The sequence below is a fragment of the Diadema antillarum genome, unplaced genomic scaffold, assembly GCF_040938485.1.
Source record: "Diadema antillarum isolate AM-2024a unplaced genomic scaffold, OU_Dant_1.0 seq00000684_RagTag, whole genome shotgun sequence".
Taxonomy (NCBI): Eukaryota; Metazoa; Echinodermata; class Echinoidea; order Diadematoida; family Diadematidae; genus Diadema; species Diadema antillarum.
Genome location: NW_027271589.1, coordinates 607,770 through 627,596, shown reverse-complemented (window position 1 = coordinate 627,596; position 19,827 = coordinate 607,770). Strand labels below are relative to the sequence as shown.

General features: G+C 39.3%; 1 protein-coding gene across 1 annotated transcript in view; it reads left to right on the top strand.

The window, feature by feature from the left end:
* LOC139737165 (lysosome-associated membrane glycoprotein 1-like) overlaps nt 1-12,885 on the top strand; it is a 38,971-nt gene extending 26,086 nt beyond the window's left edge. The window contains exons 2-8 of the mRNA XM_071647843.1: nt 1,015-1,292; nt 3,104-3,329; nt 4,969-5,139; nt 8,078-8,271; nt 9,012-9,222; nt 11,146-11,313; nt 12,511-12,885. Coding sequence (XP_071503944.1) covers nt 1,015-1,292; nt 3,104-3,329; nt 4,969-5,139; nt 8,078-8,271; nt 9,012-9,222; nt 11,146-11,313; nt 12,511-12,656 — 1,394 coding nt within the window. The 3' untranslated portion in view covers nt 12,657-12,885. The remainder of the gene's footprint in view (nt 1-1,014; nt 1,293-3,103; nt 3,330-4,968; nt 5,140-8,077; nt 8,272-9,011; nt 9,223-11,145; nt 11,314-12,510) is intronic.
* The last annotated feature ends 6,942 nt before the right edge of the window (nt 12,886-19,827 follow it).

Here is a 19,827-nt window from a genome sequence, read left to right as displayed (position 1 = left end):
TTGGCATTTGTCACTAATAGAATGTTTCTAATGTATACCACGTTTTAAGGCATAATTTACCATTTTCAGATGCAACAAAACCAGCATTAGTGCTTGAAAGTTCAGAAATATGAGTCAGGGATAGAAACAACCAATGTAAAAATTTGCATCAGTCAAGTCTATGTTAAGTACCGGTATCATTTGATATACAAAATGTGAACAATAGTTATAATAAAAATGTTGCCAGATTAAACCGTCTACAGTTATGGTTTATTGAGAAAAGAAATGATATCTCCTTATATTTTATGCTTTATTGCAAAATTTTTATGTGGTAGGATGTTTTGGGATAAAACTCACCACATATGCATAAAATGTGATATCTTAAACATTTTTATAAATTACTCAGACTCCCAGAGATAAACAGGACCTTTGAGCTTAAAAAATATGCCTTCACACTATCTTGCTGCAGAGTATCAAAATCCTGGTTTTGTTGAGCTCACCAAAGGGGTAAGTCAGTGGACTGGAATAGACCCTTGACTTCAGAACAACTTTTCTCCAGGCAGCATTCTTTCATGTTAATTTATCCAGTCATTACCGGGAGTTGCTGCCATATAACTCTACTTTCAAAGGCTCAGTTAAAACGGGGCTTTAAGACTTGTTTCTCTACGCTGAATAAGTTTGACACCAGTTTTCTGCCGTAAAATATGCCGAGAGTAGTTTCTGGCAAGAGTTTTAACCTCTCGTTTGTTTTTATCAGCAGGCCCAATGCTGCTTGTTTGGGCAATATCCACACCTGTATCACTTCGTAGCTCACTCGATGAAGCTCATCCATAGGGCATGCATGTTCCAGAAAACAAAACAAAACAAAACAATGCAAAAGAAAACAAAAGACCTTTCCGTACTTATCCTATTTTTCAGTGACCCATTATTTGTATACAAAAATATTTGTTCTTTTGCCTATTAAACCTACTAGTGCTGATCAATGTGCTTACCAAGTATCTTGTTTTTGTTTTCTTTTGTTTTCCTCGCTGTTAGGGTTGCAATTGGCGTTTGGTCAATTTGAGAGTAATGGCACCGGCACGACGGTTGGAACAATGCCCACAGAGATCGTGACTGGGTCTGTGATGACCACGGCTTTGAACGAGCCGACGACGACGGCAGCTCCACAAACCACTGCCATGAAGACGACGATGGAGCCGAGGACGAAGTTTGTTGTCAACGACTCCAATGGTGACGCTTGTATTATGGAGGAGATCAAGGCGTCTTTCGAGATCCATTACAACATGACAAACGGCGAAGGAAAAGTGGTGCAGGTAAGGTTTAGACCCACAGTAGACGAGGGTTGGACTGGTGATGAAGCAGTTTGGACTGCTGGTGAAGAGGTTTGGAATAATGGTACAATTATTTGGACCACTTAAAGCAAGGTTTTTATCAGTAGTGGAGATGTTTTAAAAGTAAGGTGGTAAGAAAAGTGTAGACGGGTTTAGAGATGTTTTGACCAGTGTAAGAGCAATGTTGGCGGTTTGAACCAAGGTCAAGATGTTTGGACTGATTAAGAGAGTTTAGACCAGTGGTAAGGGTTTTGACTAGTAGTAGAGAGGTGTGGATTAGTAGAAAAGAGGTTTGGACCAGGAGCAGAGAAGATTGGACCAGTAGTAGAAAGGTTTGGACCAGCAGTAGAGAGGTTTGGGCCAGAAGTAGAGGGGTTTTCACCAGTAGTGTAGAGGTTTGCACCAGTTGTAGAAAGATTTGGACCAGCAATACAGAGGTTTGGACCAGTAGTATAGAGTTTTGGACCAGGAGTAGAGAGATGTGGACCAGTAGTGTAGAGAGGTTTGCACCAGTTGTAGAAAGATTTGGACCAGCAATACAGAGGTTTGGACCAGTAGTATAGAGTTTTGGACCAGGAGTAGAGAGATGTGGACCAGTAGTGTAGAGGTTTGCACCAGTTGTAGAAAGATTTGGACCAGCAATACAGAGGTTTGGACCAGTAGTATAGAGGTTTAGACCAGAAGTATAGAGATTTGGACCAGAAGTAGAGGTGTTTGGACCAATAGCAGAGAGATTTGGACCAGGAGCAAAGAAGTTTGGACCAGTAGTACAGAAGTTTGGACCAGGTGTACAGAGCCTAGTTTTGACCAGTTGTAGACAGGTTTTAAGCAGAAGTAGAGAGGTTTGGATGAGTAGAATAGAGGTTTGGACTAGTAGTAGAGATATTTTGGCTGATTTTGGACCAAGAATAGAGAGATTTGGACCAGTGGTGTAGAGGTTTGTATCAGTTGTAGAAATGTTTGGCTCAGCAATAGAGAGGTTTGGACCAGTAGTATAAAGGTTTAGACCAGTAGTATAGAGCTTTGGACCAGAAGAAGAAATGTGTGAACCAATAGCAGAGAAATTTGGACCAGTATTAAAAAGGTTTGGACCAACAGTGGAGATGTTTTGACTAGTAGCATAGAGGTTTTGGCCAGAAGTAGAGAAGTTTGGACAAGTAATAGAGAGGTAACAGACCAGCAGTATAGAAGCTTGGACCAGTAGTTGGTAGGTTTAGACCAGTATAGTATAGAGAGGCTTGGATCAATAGTAGAGAGGTAGGGACTGATGATAGAAAGTTTGGACCAATACCACAGAGGTTTGGACCTGTAGTGCAAAGATTGGGTTTGCTAATAGAGTTGCAGTTGACTGCATAGCACTAATAAAGATAATTCAACAAGGCTTCTTTTCATGTAGACTGATGTGGTCTCTGATTTACCATTCGGCGATAGAAGCTGTAGGGCATTTGCTATAAACTCACAATTTTTCACGGTACATTGATTTTCGCGCCTTTCCGTGCTAATTTTTCCTAGCCTTTCCGTGCTAATTTTTCCTAGCGCAAATTCTAAAACCTGCGAAAATATCCTCACAATTTTCTCTGCACATTCTGAATGGGTTTGGCAATCGTGAAGTGCGAATATAAGGACCCACAATACTATGTTTTTGAGCTGATGAGCATGAAAAGTTAATCTTGCAAAAATATACTTAGACAATTACAGTACGGTACCAGAACGTGTCGTATGTTCTTTATATTTTGATTTTGCATGTTCATTTTAATGACTCAATTTGACTGTCATTTTTTGTTTCCTTCAAGGGCAAAGTAAACTTTGAGTTGCCCCAGAATGCTGAGACGGACGACAAAAATAGCTCCTGTGCAGGCCAGGGAATGGCACCTAAGATGACACTGCTGTTTGGCAACCCCACCGAAGGCAACTACTTTATACAAGAATTCACTACGTCAGCCAACAACTCTGCCCTGACGTACGTCTCACTGGCGCTGAAACACACTCCAGCGAGATTCCCAAACAGCACGCAACCAGGTGGGTTAAATGCAATTTTGCAAAAATTTCGGATATTACAGTACTGTAAAACATGATATATTCGCGGCATGAAATTTTCGCGAATTGAAGCCAACGGCCTTTTTTGCAGCATGAAATTTTTGCAAATTGCCACTGGCTTTCAGTGCACATAGTGTAGACAAGAACTTTTGAGTGCATTTTAATTTCGCGAATCTAGGCACTCACAAAATTCGCGAAATTAAAATGCGCGCGAACTTTCCTCGTTTTACAGTTATTACGTGCATTCATTGCTGATTATTTAGGTTGATATGTCTTAGGTGTGGCTGAAGCACATATAAAAGTCGCAGAGTACCACTTGTACATGTAGGCTTTGTCTATAGTCAAGGCATTTTTCCCCCTCCCTCGTGTTTTTTATTCGTTTCATTTGTTTGTCAGTCCACTGGGTTGTACGAGGGTCACAACATACATTTCACACTTTGCCCTGCATGTGCTTTTGAGTGTGTGTGCATTTTTTTTTTTCAATGCATACACACCAATATAAGGCATGTACAAACAGACAATAATTTAATGGCATGAGAGAATTCTGCCATCTCATTGGTCAAGCTGTAGATCTTGTTTTAACAGGGAGTACGTTTGACATAAGTTGATAGAAACAGTACGCACGTTAGTGTACATACTTTTACAGATTGTAAGTAACAAAGAGTTTGCGCTTGCGCACTAAGCAAGCGTAAGCCTACATACATTTGTACACTTGTCAAGAGATGGCTGGCTGTGCATACCATAATAACAAGTAACCCTTGTTCGCATACATTGCAAGCATTTACATACTTTCTAGCAAGACATGGCTTGTCGTGCATCATTATACAAATGACGCACAGGTCTGAGCGTCAATCAGAATTGTTTGCATAATGTAACTATGGAACTATAAGTAACTATGGAATGCTTAACCCATGAGGTGAAGCCGAGTGGGTCTAGGCTAAATTCCATAGTTTCTGCATGCACACTATTCTGATTGACACACGAAAAGACATGTACATCAGCTTTGTTATGGAATGGGTAATTTTCTCGCCAAAAATTAAATTTTTAATCGTGTTACCCTATGGTAAATGTAGTGGATGCATTTCCTTTTGGCTTGCCATAGATAAGAGCCCGAAAAATCATGCATCCAGTATATTAATACTGGATGCATGATATTTAACCAATAGGTGTCTCATACTGAGTGTGCGAACCTTTGCTACAAGTACACGATAACCTGTTTACCACTGTGACTCAGCGTGTGGCCAGTAAAAAATCAACATATAGCTCTCGATCAATGAGATTGTGAGATTCTCTTTACCTATTTTCTATTAAGTACTGATGCATAGTTTTATTTGTGGTAATTCCAAAGAAAATCCTCCAGTAGCTCTGCAAAGCGATTAAAACTATGTATTTTTGGCAAAGCAAAAAATTGCAACCATTGTATAAAACAAATTATGTTCATGTCTCTTCGCGTGCCAGATGGAATAGTGTGCATTCGGTAATTATGGAATATAAACTAAACCCACTCAGCTTTGCCTTGTGGGTTTAGCATTCCAATGTTATCCTGTGCACACAATTCAGACTGATGCACTCAGACCTGCGCTTCATATACATGCATGTTGTTTCTTTTCTACACATATAGGTGAACTGGTGCAGTATTCTGGCAAACTTTCCAACTCAACTTTCGAAGTGAACAACGGCAATGCCTTCGTCTGCCGAGCAGACCAGACCTTCCCGCTCTCCAATGCCAATGTCACCTTCTCAGACGTCAGGGTACAGACAGCTGGGATCGTTAACGACACCTTCGGCAACGGTGAGAAATGCGGCGGTTTGTCCGTTAACGAAAGACGAGCCATAGATAGATAGATGGAAGCAAGATTTCTAAGCGTATGAGGGTTCAGTACTTCTCTTGGGGATTTTCTTGATCATTTTAAAATGCAAAAATTCTTTTTGCTGAAATTTCATGATTTTTTTTTTTCTGTCACATCATGCACACATTTTGAGACCCTATTCACGAAAAATCAGGGGTACGCTTACAGAGATCTAGCACATTTTCGTGACCAAAGTTACCGAAAATGGAAGTTTCTAATGGCTTTTATGTGTACAATGTATGAAATTTTAAATACAAGAAGTGTAAGACGGATGTTTTCCCCTGGTTTTTCTCAGATAGCATCCCTTTTGGTCATCATCAACTATTCTCGATGAAAAGAAACAATGAAAAATGAAAATAAAAATGCAAAGGAAGTGCAGAACAAATTATAAACAGGAATGCATAAATTGACAACAGTGAAATTTATTTTTGATACCACAATTTAAAAATAGCCTGGGCTATTAAGAGGTTAACGTGTTTGCGGATTGACACCCACACTGGAGTTCTTTCTCTGGTGATTGGTAGAGATGTCTGGAGACTAATTGTTAGTGATAAGAGATTATCTAATCCCCCCTAATCCCTGTTATATCACTATTCCCTCATGGTAGACTGAGGCACGTGGCTACACCAGAGTGGGCTTTAAAATACTAACTTTACAACTAGGTGAAGCATAGCGTCACTCGGGTGACAATACCTCGTATCTTAAATTTTAGTGAAAATAACTTTTTTGGATTAACCGTAATCAGGCTGGGCTTTTTTGGCTATGCTATATTGGGGGGGGGGGGGGGGGGGGGGGGGGGGGGCTATGGTACGCGCGATCACGCCGAAAATCGGCACACGCGACGCCCGCGACGTATTCTATCAAAATGTATGGTTGCTTTCTCCGAAAAATGTTTGTTATATTTTATATTAATTAATTATTGTAATTTATGCATAAAATCAGTTTTTGGCTCTAAATCACTTACTAATGCTCCAATTAAGCTAATTTCTTTTTTAAAATGTTTCTTGTATCATTCTTCTGAGACATAGGATAAAAAAAAAATCTGTATCGAAATTGATTTCTTATGTATTTTATTGTTTTTTGAATTTCTTATGTATTTCTTTGTTTTTTGACCTTTTGTTTTTGTTTGTTTTTTGGCCAAAATTTGTCACAGACATTTTTCAAAGCATTATTATGCTAAAATGAATTAATTTCAGCCATTCTAAGTGAAGATATGAATTTTTATGTGAATTAATTGAAAAAACACAATTTTCATTGGATTTGTACACAAAATCACGTTTTGGAGCAATTTTGGGGTTGACAAATTTTTTTTGAATGGGCGTCGCGTCAAAACGGTACGCGCGGGCGCAACAATTTGGGTCTCAAAAGTTGCGCGATACTTGAAAGAAAAAAGTCATGAAACATCGCGGCGGGAGCTTATCGCGTTGTGAAGATATTGCGCGAAACGTCGAGGGGGGGGGGCGGATTCCCCCCCCCAGCCTGATTAGGGTTAATGGTCAGATAATCAGTTAAATGATGTCTTGTCCAAATCCTAAAGTTCTGTCTTAAATGAAGCCACCACAGCATGTCAAAGGAAAGGCTCTCCCATTTGATGCAGTGCTTTGGCTGCTATGGTTTTTTTTTGCTCTTCTGAACATTTGACATTTTGTGGTTACCAGGTTTTGTCACCCCAGCCACAATAGATTACTGTAAAAGTGGTTTCTTTTGCGGTGGCTTTATTTTCGTGCTTTGAATTTGAACCGAGAATTTAACATCATGCAAAAATGTTTTGAACTCGCCACTGGTTACAACGCTATTGCGCACGTATGCACACACGAAGATTGAGTGTACTAGTATTGATGGTCAACACACACACAGCAATACCGTGCAATGTAGGTACAAGCATGTTATAAAGTACTCGAGAGACTGGATTTTAGAAAAGCCTGCATTTAATTTTAATTCCTATTAAATGAATAAAAGAATAATTGGATTATAGTTTGGGTTTTCATGTGCAAAATAGAACAGTTTTTGCTGACCGCAAATCTAAACACACGCGAAAAAGTCAGCACCGATGGAAACCGCGAAAGTATCTGCACGCGAAAGAAACCACTTTAACAGTAATGAATGCTGATAAAAAAACTTGACAAGTAATAACTTATGGGTAGCACAACAATTGCTCTGGTCTTATTTTCTCCAAGGACTTAGGGTTAGGGTTGTGATAGGGTTTTAGGTTTAGTTTGATGTGAGGATTGAGGTTAAAGGGGATGGCTAGTAACTGATCAGTGGGAATCATTGGGAATGCTGGGGGATGGTTGTTCCAATCCTAGTAGGATTCATTTAAGAGTACATTATATATCTATTGTTGTGTGAAAATTGTTTGCTTTAGAATGGTCTCATATTCAAGTAATAGGCAGTTTAATGTTAACAATTGCCCCGTCACTGTACAGGCATGCTAACCTGGAAACAGTAAACTGCACATTACTTGAATCTCAGACCATTCTGAAGCAAATAATTTTCACACAACAAAAGATAGATAATGTACTCTTAAATGAATCCCAGAAGGATTGGAACAATCACCCCCCAGCATTCCCACTGATTCCCACTGATCAGTTACTAGCCATCCCCTTTAAGGTTATGTTTGTGGGTAGGTTTTTTTGTTTGGCTTAGCGTGCAGATATAGCGTGGAGCAATTGTCACAGGAACAAATGTCGTGGATCCTAACTTAAGTCGGGTGCCTTCGTACTAAAAGAGTAAAGTTATCTGTGTCATCCAAAGAAAGGCACTTATTATGATAAGAGTAAATGCTGGGTGCCTGCCATTCATCTGTGCTCTCTGTTTCCAGTCTCGTTGCTGACTCACTCAGTTTCATGCCCTGTGTGTGTGTCTCTCATCATCGTGCAGGTGTGGAATGCGCCCAGGACAGCACGACCACATCAGCAATGACTACCGAAATTGCCACAACAAAACCAGTCACGTCGACGCCCCTTCCCCCCGCACATTTCTGGGAAGTGAAAGGCGATGACGGCAAGGTGTGCATGATGTTCAACATGTCAGTGGAGTTCAAAATCACCTACAACACTACCAAGAACAAAGAGGTGAGAATTTCTTCTTCTCTTCCACCTCCTCCTCCTCCTTCTTCTTCTTCAAATCTCTTTTGGACTGTGTGAAGGGGCAGTTGCCACCATGAATAGTGGAAACTGTCGTACAATCATGTATAGACCTATTATTTTATTTATTGGTGCTGAACCAAGTTCAGTGAAAATCACATACTTATTTAAAATTTGAAAATAAGAGTACTCTGGCATAATTCAATATGTCTTGAAAGTACTCACTTTATTTTTGCCATTTTGCTTTTTTTTTTTTCCTTTTGAAAAGTTTTATTGATCAGATAATTGACATGTCCATCAAAATCTGGGCTTCCACTCTTATTTGCACAGTTGCCATATAATTCAGCCAGTAACTTCTTTTCCCGTTCGAGATTTGCAAAGATTTACAGAATATTTCAGTTTGTCATGTCTACGGCACAGCTCAGTAGTTCAAATAGACTTTTGAAGTGATTCGATGTAAAGCACATATGGTTCTTTATGGATGTGTCTTTGTAATATACCTTTGTAAGCATTATCTGTGCTGTGCATTTCCCATTGTTCATATGCATGTATGGTATGTACGCAATCATGTAAAGAGTGCATGTGTCTTATACATGTCTTTGGGCTTATATCTTACAGTGTAGCTTTTTTTCGCCAGGTGGTCACCAAATTGACATCATTCTAATTCCCATTAAACAAGAGATGTGTTGGTCAAATTTCCTTCCTCCCCCCACCTTTTTCTATCGTAGAACACAACTACCATCCCTCTCCCGGGCGATGCTGACCCCTCGAGTTCAGTGTGCAGTAACACCAGTGCATCATTCGTGCTGACGTTCTTCGATGATAAATGGAAGATGAAGATGGACTTCATGTACTACAATGACACAAAGAAGTACAACAACACCGGACTCTCGCTCTTCTTCGTTTATGATGACCACTTTCAGGATGCCAAGAAAAAAGGTTGGCGCCGTTGTGTCTGTGTTTGCATGTGTGTATGTGTATGTGTATGTGTATGTGTATGTGTATGTGTATGTGTATGTGTATGTGTATGTGTATGTGTATGTGTGTGTGTGTGTGTGTGTGTGTGTATGTGTATGTGTATGTGTGTGTATGTGTATGTTTATGTGTATGTGTATGTGCATGTTTATGTGTACGTGTACGTGTACGTGTGTGTGTGTGTGTGTGTGTGTGTGTGTGTGTGTGTGTATGTGTATGTGTATGTGTATGTGTATGTGTATGTGTATGTGTATGTGTATGTGTATGTGTATGTGTATGTGTATGTGTATGTGAATGAGTGTGTACGCTCGTTCTCGGAAACAGTTTCAATTGGGGATATTATAGAGTTTCACTCCAGACAACCAGGGATACATTTCACACCAGGCATATGACCATTAGTTCAGAGTATTAAAAATGAATGAAATAGCTGCATCTTACCTCCTGGGTATATAAAACATCATATTTAGGACCTGCGTGTAAGTAAATAGTGCTTCACACTATTCAGATGGGGAAATTAAAAAAAAAATACATTACATGAAGCCCAATTCTTTAATTAGTGAACTGAATTTATGTATATTATTTTTGATGGTTTTTTATTTCAATTTTAGTCATTTTATGGGAACTAATGAAAATAACTCTTTTTCAGTAACAAATGTAAGAATATGCCTGGTTTCCTTTAGCAGACCTATCATATCCCCAGTTGATGCATCCTACGAGAATGTGTGTGTGTGTGTGTGTGTGTGTGTGTGCGTTTTGTGACAGCAGTGCCTGTGATGGCGCCAATGGAAAATATGATTAACTCGTCAGCCCCTGAACCGTACATGATGGCACACAGAAAAGAAACCGAGTGCTCCGAGATGTGTGTGTGTGTGTGTGTTTGCATTTGCCTCTGCTTGTGTAAGGTGCCGTGTGGGACTTGATTTGTTAATTCCTAGGTCATTTTTGTCCTTGATTAACACTTCTCTTCAAGTCCGTCTCCATGATTGGTGCTATGAATTTGTCTAAACCAATGCAAAATTGCGTCACATTTACTGCTTTCTCCAAGAGATAGTGACAGATTTTGCACGAGACATCTGGGGGGCTAAAGGTTTAAAGATGTTGTCTTGTCAAAGATATCAGTGGTAATAGCCAACTTGTGTTGTAGTGTCTTTGTTAAATATGTAAGCCATCAGATGTCACCAGAATTGTGTAAAGATGGTGCTTTGGTCTGTTAGATCTTGTGGAAAATCTCTGTCATAACTAATTGTACGTTTAGAATTACACAAACGATGGTATCAATCTTGAATGTGGATAACAAGTGATGATTTGGTATTCTTTGAATCTTCAACTCATGTTGAGGATGCCCTATAAGAGAAGAAGGTCATGAAGGATCAATGTAAGAATGAGTTATATCTTTTACTCATACATTTGTGGAGTTGAGAGTTTTGTAGCGACAATGGCTCTATGTAACTGGCGAACTTATTTTGCTAAATACCTTGTGGAGACACATGTTTGACAAGTGGCTGTCTCAACTCACTCAGTTGTGTGACTATAATACTTTTTGCTCATCCTACCTTCAGACCAACCGCTGGTGGTGGTGCCCCCAGTTGTTTGTGTTCCAAAATCGTACAAAAAAAAAAGGAAGAAGAAAAAAGAGCAAGCAAAGAGGTTGCTCAGAAATCAACATATACCACCTATGCTGTTTCCCCCTGTAGCTAGTGCTCGTTTGTGTGATAGACTGATATTTGATGAAGAGTACAACATATCACATGCTCTACAAAAAGCAGTAGTGAGTCTGAACTGGAAAGTGTTGCGCCTTCTATGAATAGGACTATACTAGAAGTTGTTGGGTTTAACGATTGATTTTGCTGTGTAACAGTCTATGTACATTTTACCGCTTCCTCCCAGGCCAAAATATGACTGTCACTTTCAAGGATACCCACATAGAAGCGGAAAAGAACACGTCGTACCAGTGCATCGCCGAGCAGACGTACACCGCTAGTCCCGTGGAGTTCGTCTTCTCCGAAGCGAAGATGCAGCCATTTGCCGAGTACTCCGACGGGAAGATGGGATCACGTAAGTAGGGGTGGGGCTTCGAAGGAGTATCTTGCTATCTGTTTCTGATTAATCCAACAAGTGCAAAGGGGAGGGGGGTTGCTGAAGAAGTGATCATTTTGTCTTTGGTAAATTGGCAACTCTTAATTTTGCTGCTTGTTTTGTATTGGAGAAGAGATTGGCTGACTGTTTAGAGTTATATCAGTCTGCTCAAGAAAAAAAACAAAAACAAAAAGAAATTTATAAGCAATTGCCAACATGAAAGACAAGCAGGAACTGTGAAAAGCTTGTATTGCATTGCCAGTTTGAGAATCAGTCATAAATGTGGCAATTGTGAGATTTTTGAAAATCATGCACGGAAAAGAACAATTGTATGTGATCAACAGAGGGATAAGATAAAACAAGTGTTTCTTACTCTGCCGTGTGAAACACTAATCATGAATAGTGAATGTTGTATAAAGATTCAGCACCAAATCACAGGGGGATTCATGTAGCAGGGATGATAATGTTACCACCATATGAAAAAACATATGACAGAAAAACCAACTACCATGATTGTTAGACTGATCCACTGTGATATATTACAAAAGAGATAATCTTGATTGTAAGTTCACTCGTTCTTAAAGACCCCGCATGGGGAAAGCATGGGTGGTCTGGGCCCCGTTTCATAAAACTTGTTATCTGTGACAAGTTGTGATAGTTGCTACATGCTATTGAAATCCTCGCATCTGATGATTGGCTGAGAGCAAATTTGTCATAAAAATGTGGCAGTTGTCACTGATAACAAGTTTTATGAAATGGGGTCCACATTGAATTGATGTTCATTCGAAGGCCACTAGGGTGCATTCAAAAACCATATAAAGGGTCTGTCATTCACGTAGCAGCGAATACCGTATGTTCATCAAAGCGTACTTTCATTGGTGACAGTCGACTCCAGTTGAGATACTTTGACCTTGCGTGGACTTGTAGAGAAATCTTTGACAAAACATTACGCAGTCCATGTCAGCCTTGCCAATCCATGGTACTCCATGCTACCGAGTCTTTGACTTTAGGAAAGACATTTTGGTTTAGCATGCCCTGAGCACGCCTGTTTGTTCTTGTGTTTTGCCGTGTACTGTCAGGAAAAAACAGTCCAAGAAAGATTCTTTATTGGAGATCCAATCCCTGTATCTTCTTAATTGTCATTTGTTCATTTCCTTGTTCATTGTAATTTTGCAGCATCACCATGTCCGGCAGACACAAAGTTCAACAACATCGTCCCGATTGCAGTCGGTTGCGCCCTAGCTGGCCTGGTCATCATTGTCCTCATCGCGTACCTGATTGGCCGGCAGAGGAGTTCAAAAACTGGCTATGAATCGGTCTAGCCCACAATCTCGTATTTTTAAGCGAAAATAGAAAGAAGTAGGGACGAAAATGATTATCTTCGAAGACCATCAAGACTTCTGGGAAAGCTTTGCTGTCGACTTGGCATGTGACAATAGTCACGCACTTGTGCGCCAGGATGAGCAATCTCTTTGTTGCTTTCCATATTACTCTGATTTCCCCCCTTCCCCCCCCCCAAAAAAAAAACAAAACAAAACAAAACAAAACAAAGGATGGTGGTGGGTTTTTGACTTACTGTGTTTGTGTCTCAGCATGTTCGCACTGTCTTCTGTCATTGGGCAAACTTGTTTGTGTCAGAAATTAACTTTGAGGCAAGGGTTTAATCACAGAAATTAAATTTGTGGCAAGGATTTAATCATCACATAATACAAGAATAAATCAGAGGTGCTATTCAATCACTGCTTGACTAAGCGGTAAGGTAAGATGAGGAAAGATCAAGGAAAAAATATCTTAATTCTTTCCAGTTTGAATGCATAACTCTAACTCTGCATTGACCCCTCCCCCCCCCCCCCCCGAAAAAAAAAATATATGTAAATAAAAAGAAAAATTCTTAAAAATCAACGGCTTCTAAACATTGGTTGTTTAAGAACAAGACATTTCAAATAGTCTCCCACGATTTTTCAACTGGATTCCATCTGATACTATAAATCGTAGTACATTACTGTAAAACACAATATTTTCGTATTATTGCAGCCGAGTTCTTTTATGGGAAAAGCCAAGATTTCCTCCTTTTTTTAGGTTATTATGTAACCATGTCAGTTGTACAAAGAAGTCTTGATGGTTTTCACAGGGTGGAAATACTAGTCAGAGTTTGTAAACGCTCAGAAGTTGCCTTGAACGTAATTTTTTTTTCTTTCTTTGTTTCTGTTCAATTGATGACTTGCGTGGGTGTTTGAAATATATAGAGCAATACGTTCAGAGGGTGTACAATCGCAGGATACTCGAGCAAAGTGCTCGAATCACTTTTGGGTGGAGGATGTGTATGTGACTTTATTGTGTGTATGCTGTTTTCTGTCATATTGAACACTCTATATCTCACAGTTAAGTTTTGTGGTGTGCAAAAATGAAATTCATATTCAACTTAATGCACTAATCTGATAGTTGTAAGAAAGAGAAAAAAAAAGTACACAGTAGGTTAGAAATTTTGGATGTGATATTGGTTTTGATATGCCATTCCGTAGCACAATAAGAGCGGTGAAATCATTGTAATTATATTCAAATATGTAGTTCAAATATATAGCAATGTGATCAGCTGTGCTTTTGAAGCTGTTTACTTTTTTCATATCAGATGACACTGGAGTACTACAAATTTTTGATTACCGTAGATTTTTTTCTTGCAAAGTTTTGTGTTGAACAATACCTCCCACCTCTCTTTAACTGTAGTTTGCTAGAAAAAAGAAGAAGAAGAAAAAAAAGAGAATCACCTAAATGCTAATTAGCAGGGGTAGCACACACATTTACTTATAAATGTAACAGAAGATCTATACAGGTTATGGCAACTTCAGAGAGGTGGAATTTTTTTCAATTTGGCAGAAAGAAAGAAAGAAAACAGAAATCATGATATGATATGATATGTTCTTATGTTTGAGTTAAGACCACTGTGTGTGTAATTAGTGTTCTGGAAGAAAGAGAGATTTGAATCTGAAATGTTCTATATGCAACTTAAGTATCATGCATTGCAGAATCGTGGGAAGGGGCTAATATATCACAAGATTACACAGTTAGCTAGTGAGCGTATGTTAGAACTACCTACACAGAAATGGATTTTTGTAGGACTGTGATTTGAGGGTGATTAAAAAAAAAATGATTGTCAGATTGTCAACAAGTTGCTCTTTTAGACCATGATGCCTCAAGTTCAGCTGCTCATATTTTGTGATGTTTTGTGAATACATAGTCAGACCATTTCTTGGAGTTAATTGTCTTTATCTGGTGGTGTTGCAAATTACATTTGTACATTGAGACTTCCGAGGAGATCTAACATGTATTGTGTTAACGTGAATCAATGGGGGGGGGGGGGGGGGGGGGGTGGGAGGGGAAAGGGTGTTGGGTGACTGGCAGTCTGACATTAGCACATGCTACTGCATCTTGGCATGTGGAAAACTTGTAAAATGTGAACGCACCATGCCAGGTCTTTTGTAGCCAGACCCTGCACCTCGGGCCCCCAGTAAGCAACTCCTCGTTACTCAGAATGTTATGCTTTGTTTAACAAACCACTGCATTGTAACATTCAATAAAGAAAGATCGATTAGGCCAGTACGAGGGAGGGTAAGTAGCAATTCTGTGTAGCACGGAATGTATGCAATGAAATAACGCAAATACACGTATCTATGTCTCATAAAACCAAGTTCAAAGCAAAAAAAAAAGTGATAATAAGTATGTTCTCATTATCAGATGCGCAATCTTGTGATCACATGTTGTCACAATAGTGTGATTCTCTTGTTCTTGAAGTGTTGTGTAAATTTTCAAGTGAGCATTACCCTACATGGTGTGTTTTTGGATCACTTTTGGTTATTGTTTTGTGTGTTCACAACATTTATGTGTAATATCGTGAAACTGATGAGACAATATGTAATTTTTCTCCCTTTTTTTGTCGTTGCCTGTAGTCAAAATATTATATTTGGTTCTCATGTTTACAAAATCACATAAATGTGATCACCTAGTGATAACATCTTACTGATGTGTTCATTGCGGGAAATATGAAAATGATTTCGCGAAGAACAGAACATTAGCAATTGTAGGAATCCATAAGATGTTGGATGATTCTACAAGCTGACTCCCGATATGAGAGTTATAGGCCCGAATTCACAAAAGTGGTTTAAATTTAGACCATGGTTTGTGCAAATTTCTTCTGCGTAAATACACGTTATAGATTTTGTACGCCAGACAGACGTCTAACAACAATAACACGATACGCGCAAGTCAAAGTTACGCTTATTTCACGCTCTATTTTAGACCATGGTCTAAATTTAAACTGCCTTCGTGGAATTGGGCTATAGAGTTTAATTTTACAAGATGTAAGGTTTTACTGCGTAGATGTAGTTGTCCATCTTTCTTTTTGTGAAAAAGAAAAAAAAAGGAAGAAAAAAGATTGTTCATGATGTAAACTACTGAAACATGAATATTTTCCTTGCATAGGTGTACCCGCTTTTGAAGAAATACTCGTATGTGATTGTTGTCTTGAACTTAGATCTGATGGAAATTTTTATATATATATATCAAGAAAGAATGATGTGTCTTGTGTATAATTTCTTTGATAATCTATTTTGAGAAGCAGTTTCAGTGTTTTTTATATGATAAGGTATGTTCTCCCCCGTGTTAAAGCGAAAAATGGGGAATTGTCCAAAGTTAGGATATAGTTATCAGCTCAGAGTGTACATAATGCTGTGTGACAGGTTGGGATCATGGTGTAGGGAGGTGTAGCCATTACGTGCGACCATCCATCTAGATCTGGTTGGATGATGAGCTCAACACTATTATTAGGCTTGGTCACACTGGCAAAAGATTGAGAAGTTTAACATTGGAAAAAGAAAGAGCGTGCCATCCCATGGCTATGTGATTGTGATGTAACAATGCACATCTGTGCGCTTCGTAGACACCGCCCGCAAACAGATTGAGAAGTTTGGCCGGATGAGGGAAATATCCCTATAGTTGGGGTGGGAAGTTTTCGCAAGAAGTTTTGCGGGAAGTTTGTGGTCACACCGGCAAAACTTCGAGATCTTAAAGATCACAGACTTAATCTTCTTGATCTTTTGCCAGTCTGACAGCACCTATTATGTTACACACGGTTGTGTCTCATCTGTTTATATTGGTTGCACTATGAACCATGTAGTTTCGTTGTGTATGTCACACATATTTCTTTGCCATCATGATATCTCAGAAATGTACCAGTTTAATGGTATAGACAAAGAAATGCCTCGGCAAATTAAAAGTAGAATTCTTCATTATTTCCAGTCATCATCCTCAACATTATAAGGGTTATCGGCTTTTGCAGCTGTGGAAAAAAAAAAATTGAAAGTTGAGAAATGCATGATATGTTTGTGTGAACAGTAATGTGCATTTTGGGGGGATGTGAAGTGTTAAGTTGGAATTATGATATAATATTCTATTTTTTGAGATGTAGATATTCCCTGCACGCTCTCCTCTTGTTCTTGTTGCCATTGTTAAAGAGAACAATGTTTGTATGGCCTTGCCCTGATTTGAGGGGACGGTATTAATACAGACTGGCATTTTTTTTTTTCTGTGGAGCATTGTGTTATAATTAAATAAACCAGGAGTTTCAAGTGATTGACACTCAGTACAGGTATTCTGCGTTGGCATCGTTGTTTCATTGACTTCGGGAAAAATTTGTGTGTTTTGTGTCGTTTGTTGTATGTTTGCTTGTTTTTTAGCATGTGCAGTTTTCCTGTATTCGGATCAAATATATTGCCTGGATTAAATGTAGGGTTTTTTTTTCATGCTTTGGCTCTATTCCCTCAATTTGTGCTATTTCATATTTCTATTTTTGTAAGTATGCCTATACTCTTTATTACCTCCACCAAGGGAGAAGGTTATGTTTTCGTTACCTTTGGTTTGTTTGTTAGTTAGTTTGTTTGTTTGTCCGTGTGCAAAATAATTCAAAGAGTTGTGCGTGGATTTGGATGAAACATGCAGGAATGCTTGAGAATGACACAGAGAACAGATGATTAAATTTTGGTAGTGATCCAGAAATTTTTATGGATTTTATGAAGGATTTTCGATATTTTGGCAGGAAGGGTCAATGAACTTGGGAGTTCTAGCTGCACATTTTTTAGGTTTTCATACGCGCACTAAAGTGCATGCTCTAGTTTCTGCTAGGGCGAGGCGTGCCGCGCATATGACGGCTTATGACGTAACAAAAGCTTCTATATGGGGCAATCGGACGATTTTTCAGCTCGCAAACGTATAGGTGGAAATCACTGATCTCTATGTAATGATCCGGAAATTTTTATGGATTTCATGAAGGATTTTCGATATTTTGGCAGGAAGGGTCAATGAACTTGGGAGTTCTAGCTGCACATTTTTGAGGTTTTCATACGCGCTCTAAAGTGCGTGCTCTAGTTTCTGCTAGGGTGAGGCGTGCCGAGCATCTGAGGGTTTATGACGTAACAAAAGCTTCTATATTGGGAAATCGGACGATTTTTCAGCACGCATACGTATGAGTGTAAATCACTGATCTCTATGGAAGAGCAAGATCATCATTGGAAAGTAGGACTGTAGGTGCTTGGCAAAGGTCTACGCTCTCAGAGTGCTTTTCTAGTTGATTATTGTCTCAGACATCAATCTTTGCACGTCCACTTTATTTCTGGAGAGTAGATCTACAGTCAAACCGGTCTATAGGGGCCACCCAAGGGAGACAGAAAAAGTGGCCGTTATAGACAGGTGGCCGCTATAGACGGGTAATCCAACTTTGTGTGCATTGCTTAGATGTACATGTATCATCGTTGTATCCTTGTATGTGTGTACGTATGCACACACCGTCTGTTTCGTGCATTTAACCATGCCGGTGTATATGAAATTGTTGCACAGTAGTATGTGTATTGTCGTGAAGAAAGCTTAACACAAGTGCGTTATTATGACTGAATGAGGGATGAATGCAGCGGTGGTGATCACGGAAAGTTGCCCGCACGGCTACAAAGCAGAAAAACACGCTGAATTATCGGCTCGGCTACGGCTCCATTGGGTTTTTGGCCGCTATAGACAAGTTAAAATCTACCGCGGGAAACAAAATTTGTGGCTGCTGGCCGCGTTAGACAGGTGGCCGCTATACTCAGGGTCTTTAACAGGGCTTTTTTCTCGGGGGGATTTTTCAGTGGCCGCTATAGACAGGTGGTCGCTATAGACAGGTGGCCGCTAAGGATGGTTTGACTGTTCTTAAATCACAAAAACGATGTTGTAAAATGGGGGGGGGGGGTGAGTATATAATGGCAACTATAACCCTGTTGCTTCCATTCAGCATGTTCTCTGACTTGCTTTCTTAGCCTGTCATTACAAATATCCCTGAAACTGATTTTTCAATAAATCGGAATAATGTGATCTTTCCAATCCCTCATGTATTACAATAGCATAACTGTACTGGTACATGAACATGTAGGTATAGATTATGCCCCAGTCAGTTATTTAGTTTGCAGAACAAGCTATCGTATTCTATTATTATATTTTTTATGTGTGTTTGTATGTGTGTATGTGTGTGTGTGTGTGTGTGTGTGTGTGTGTGTGTGTGTGTGTGTGTGTGTGTATGTATGTGTTATGAAATTAAAATTAGCTGATGATAACCCTGTGTCACAAAACCAAACAAAAAGCCGCCAGACATAGATTTTCAGTTGGGGGCAAATTCTGATCTAAGAGCAGATTTTTAAGCTTATAAAATGGTGTATAACTCAATTCAAATGGACTCTCCTAACCTACCTAAATATTTGAAAGAAAGCACACACTCTGGATTAATGTGAAGTGTGAAAAGTGGCTCCAAATAAGGGGTTATTCAAGCACTTAATCTTACCAATTAAGTTGTGCCCGCTGTGCAATGAATGGGACAAAAAACAGGATGTACGGGTAATGTAAAACACCATGTACAGTAGCAACAACAATGAAGGGATTTTCAGATTATAAAGCTGAAACTAAGCATGTTCTGTCCTTGACTAAAACCAACTTTCAAAGCAGTAGCACCGTCCTTTCAAAAGTTATTTGACTCGAACACATGTAAAGGATTAGTAATGGAATGAAAAGGGGCCCCCAATTCCTAATTACACTATTCTGCAAAAAAAAAAAAGAAAAAAAAAAGTGTTTTAGACAAACTGCTAAAAACACAACTTCCCATTCCTTTTATAATCCAAAACTTTGACCTAAATGTAGAAGAAGAATCACTCTTTCAGAAAACATGAAAATCGATCTGGAGATTGACTGAACAGGTTGACCCATCAGTGGCGGATCTAGAGAGGTATGCACCGGGTGCACCCCCCCCCCCCATTTTTGTTGAAACAAAAGAAATAAAAAGAAAAAAATGAGGGAGGGGTACGTGCACCCTCCTTTAATTTTGTAAACGTGCCCCCTCTGAGGAATTAATTCCTGGATCTGCGCCCCTGCCCATATCACCTATTTTGTGTCCTTACGTAAAATCAGAGCGTGCAACTTTTTGTT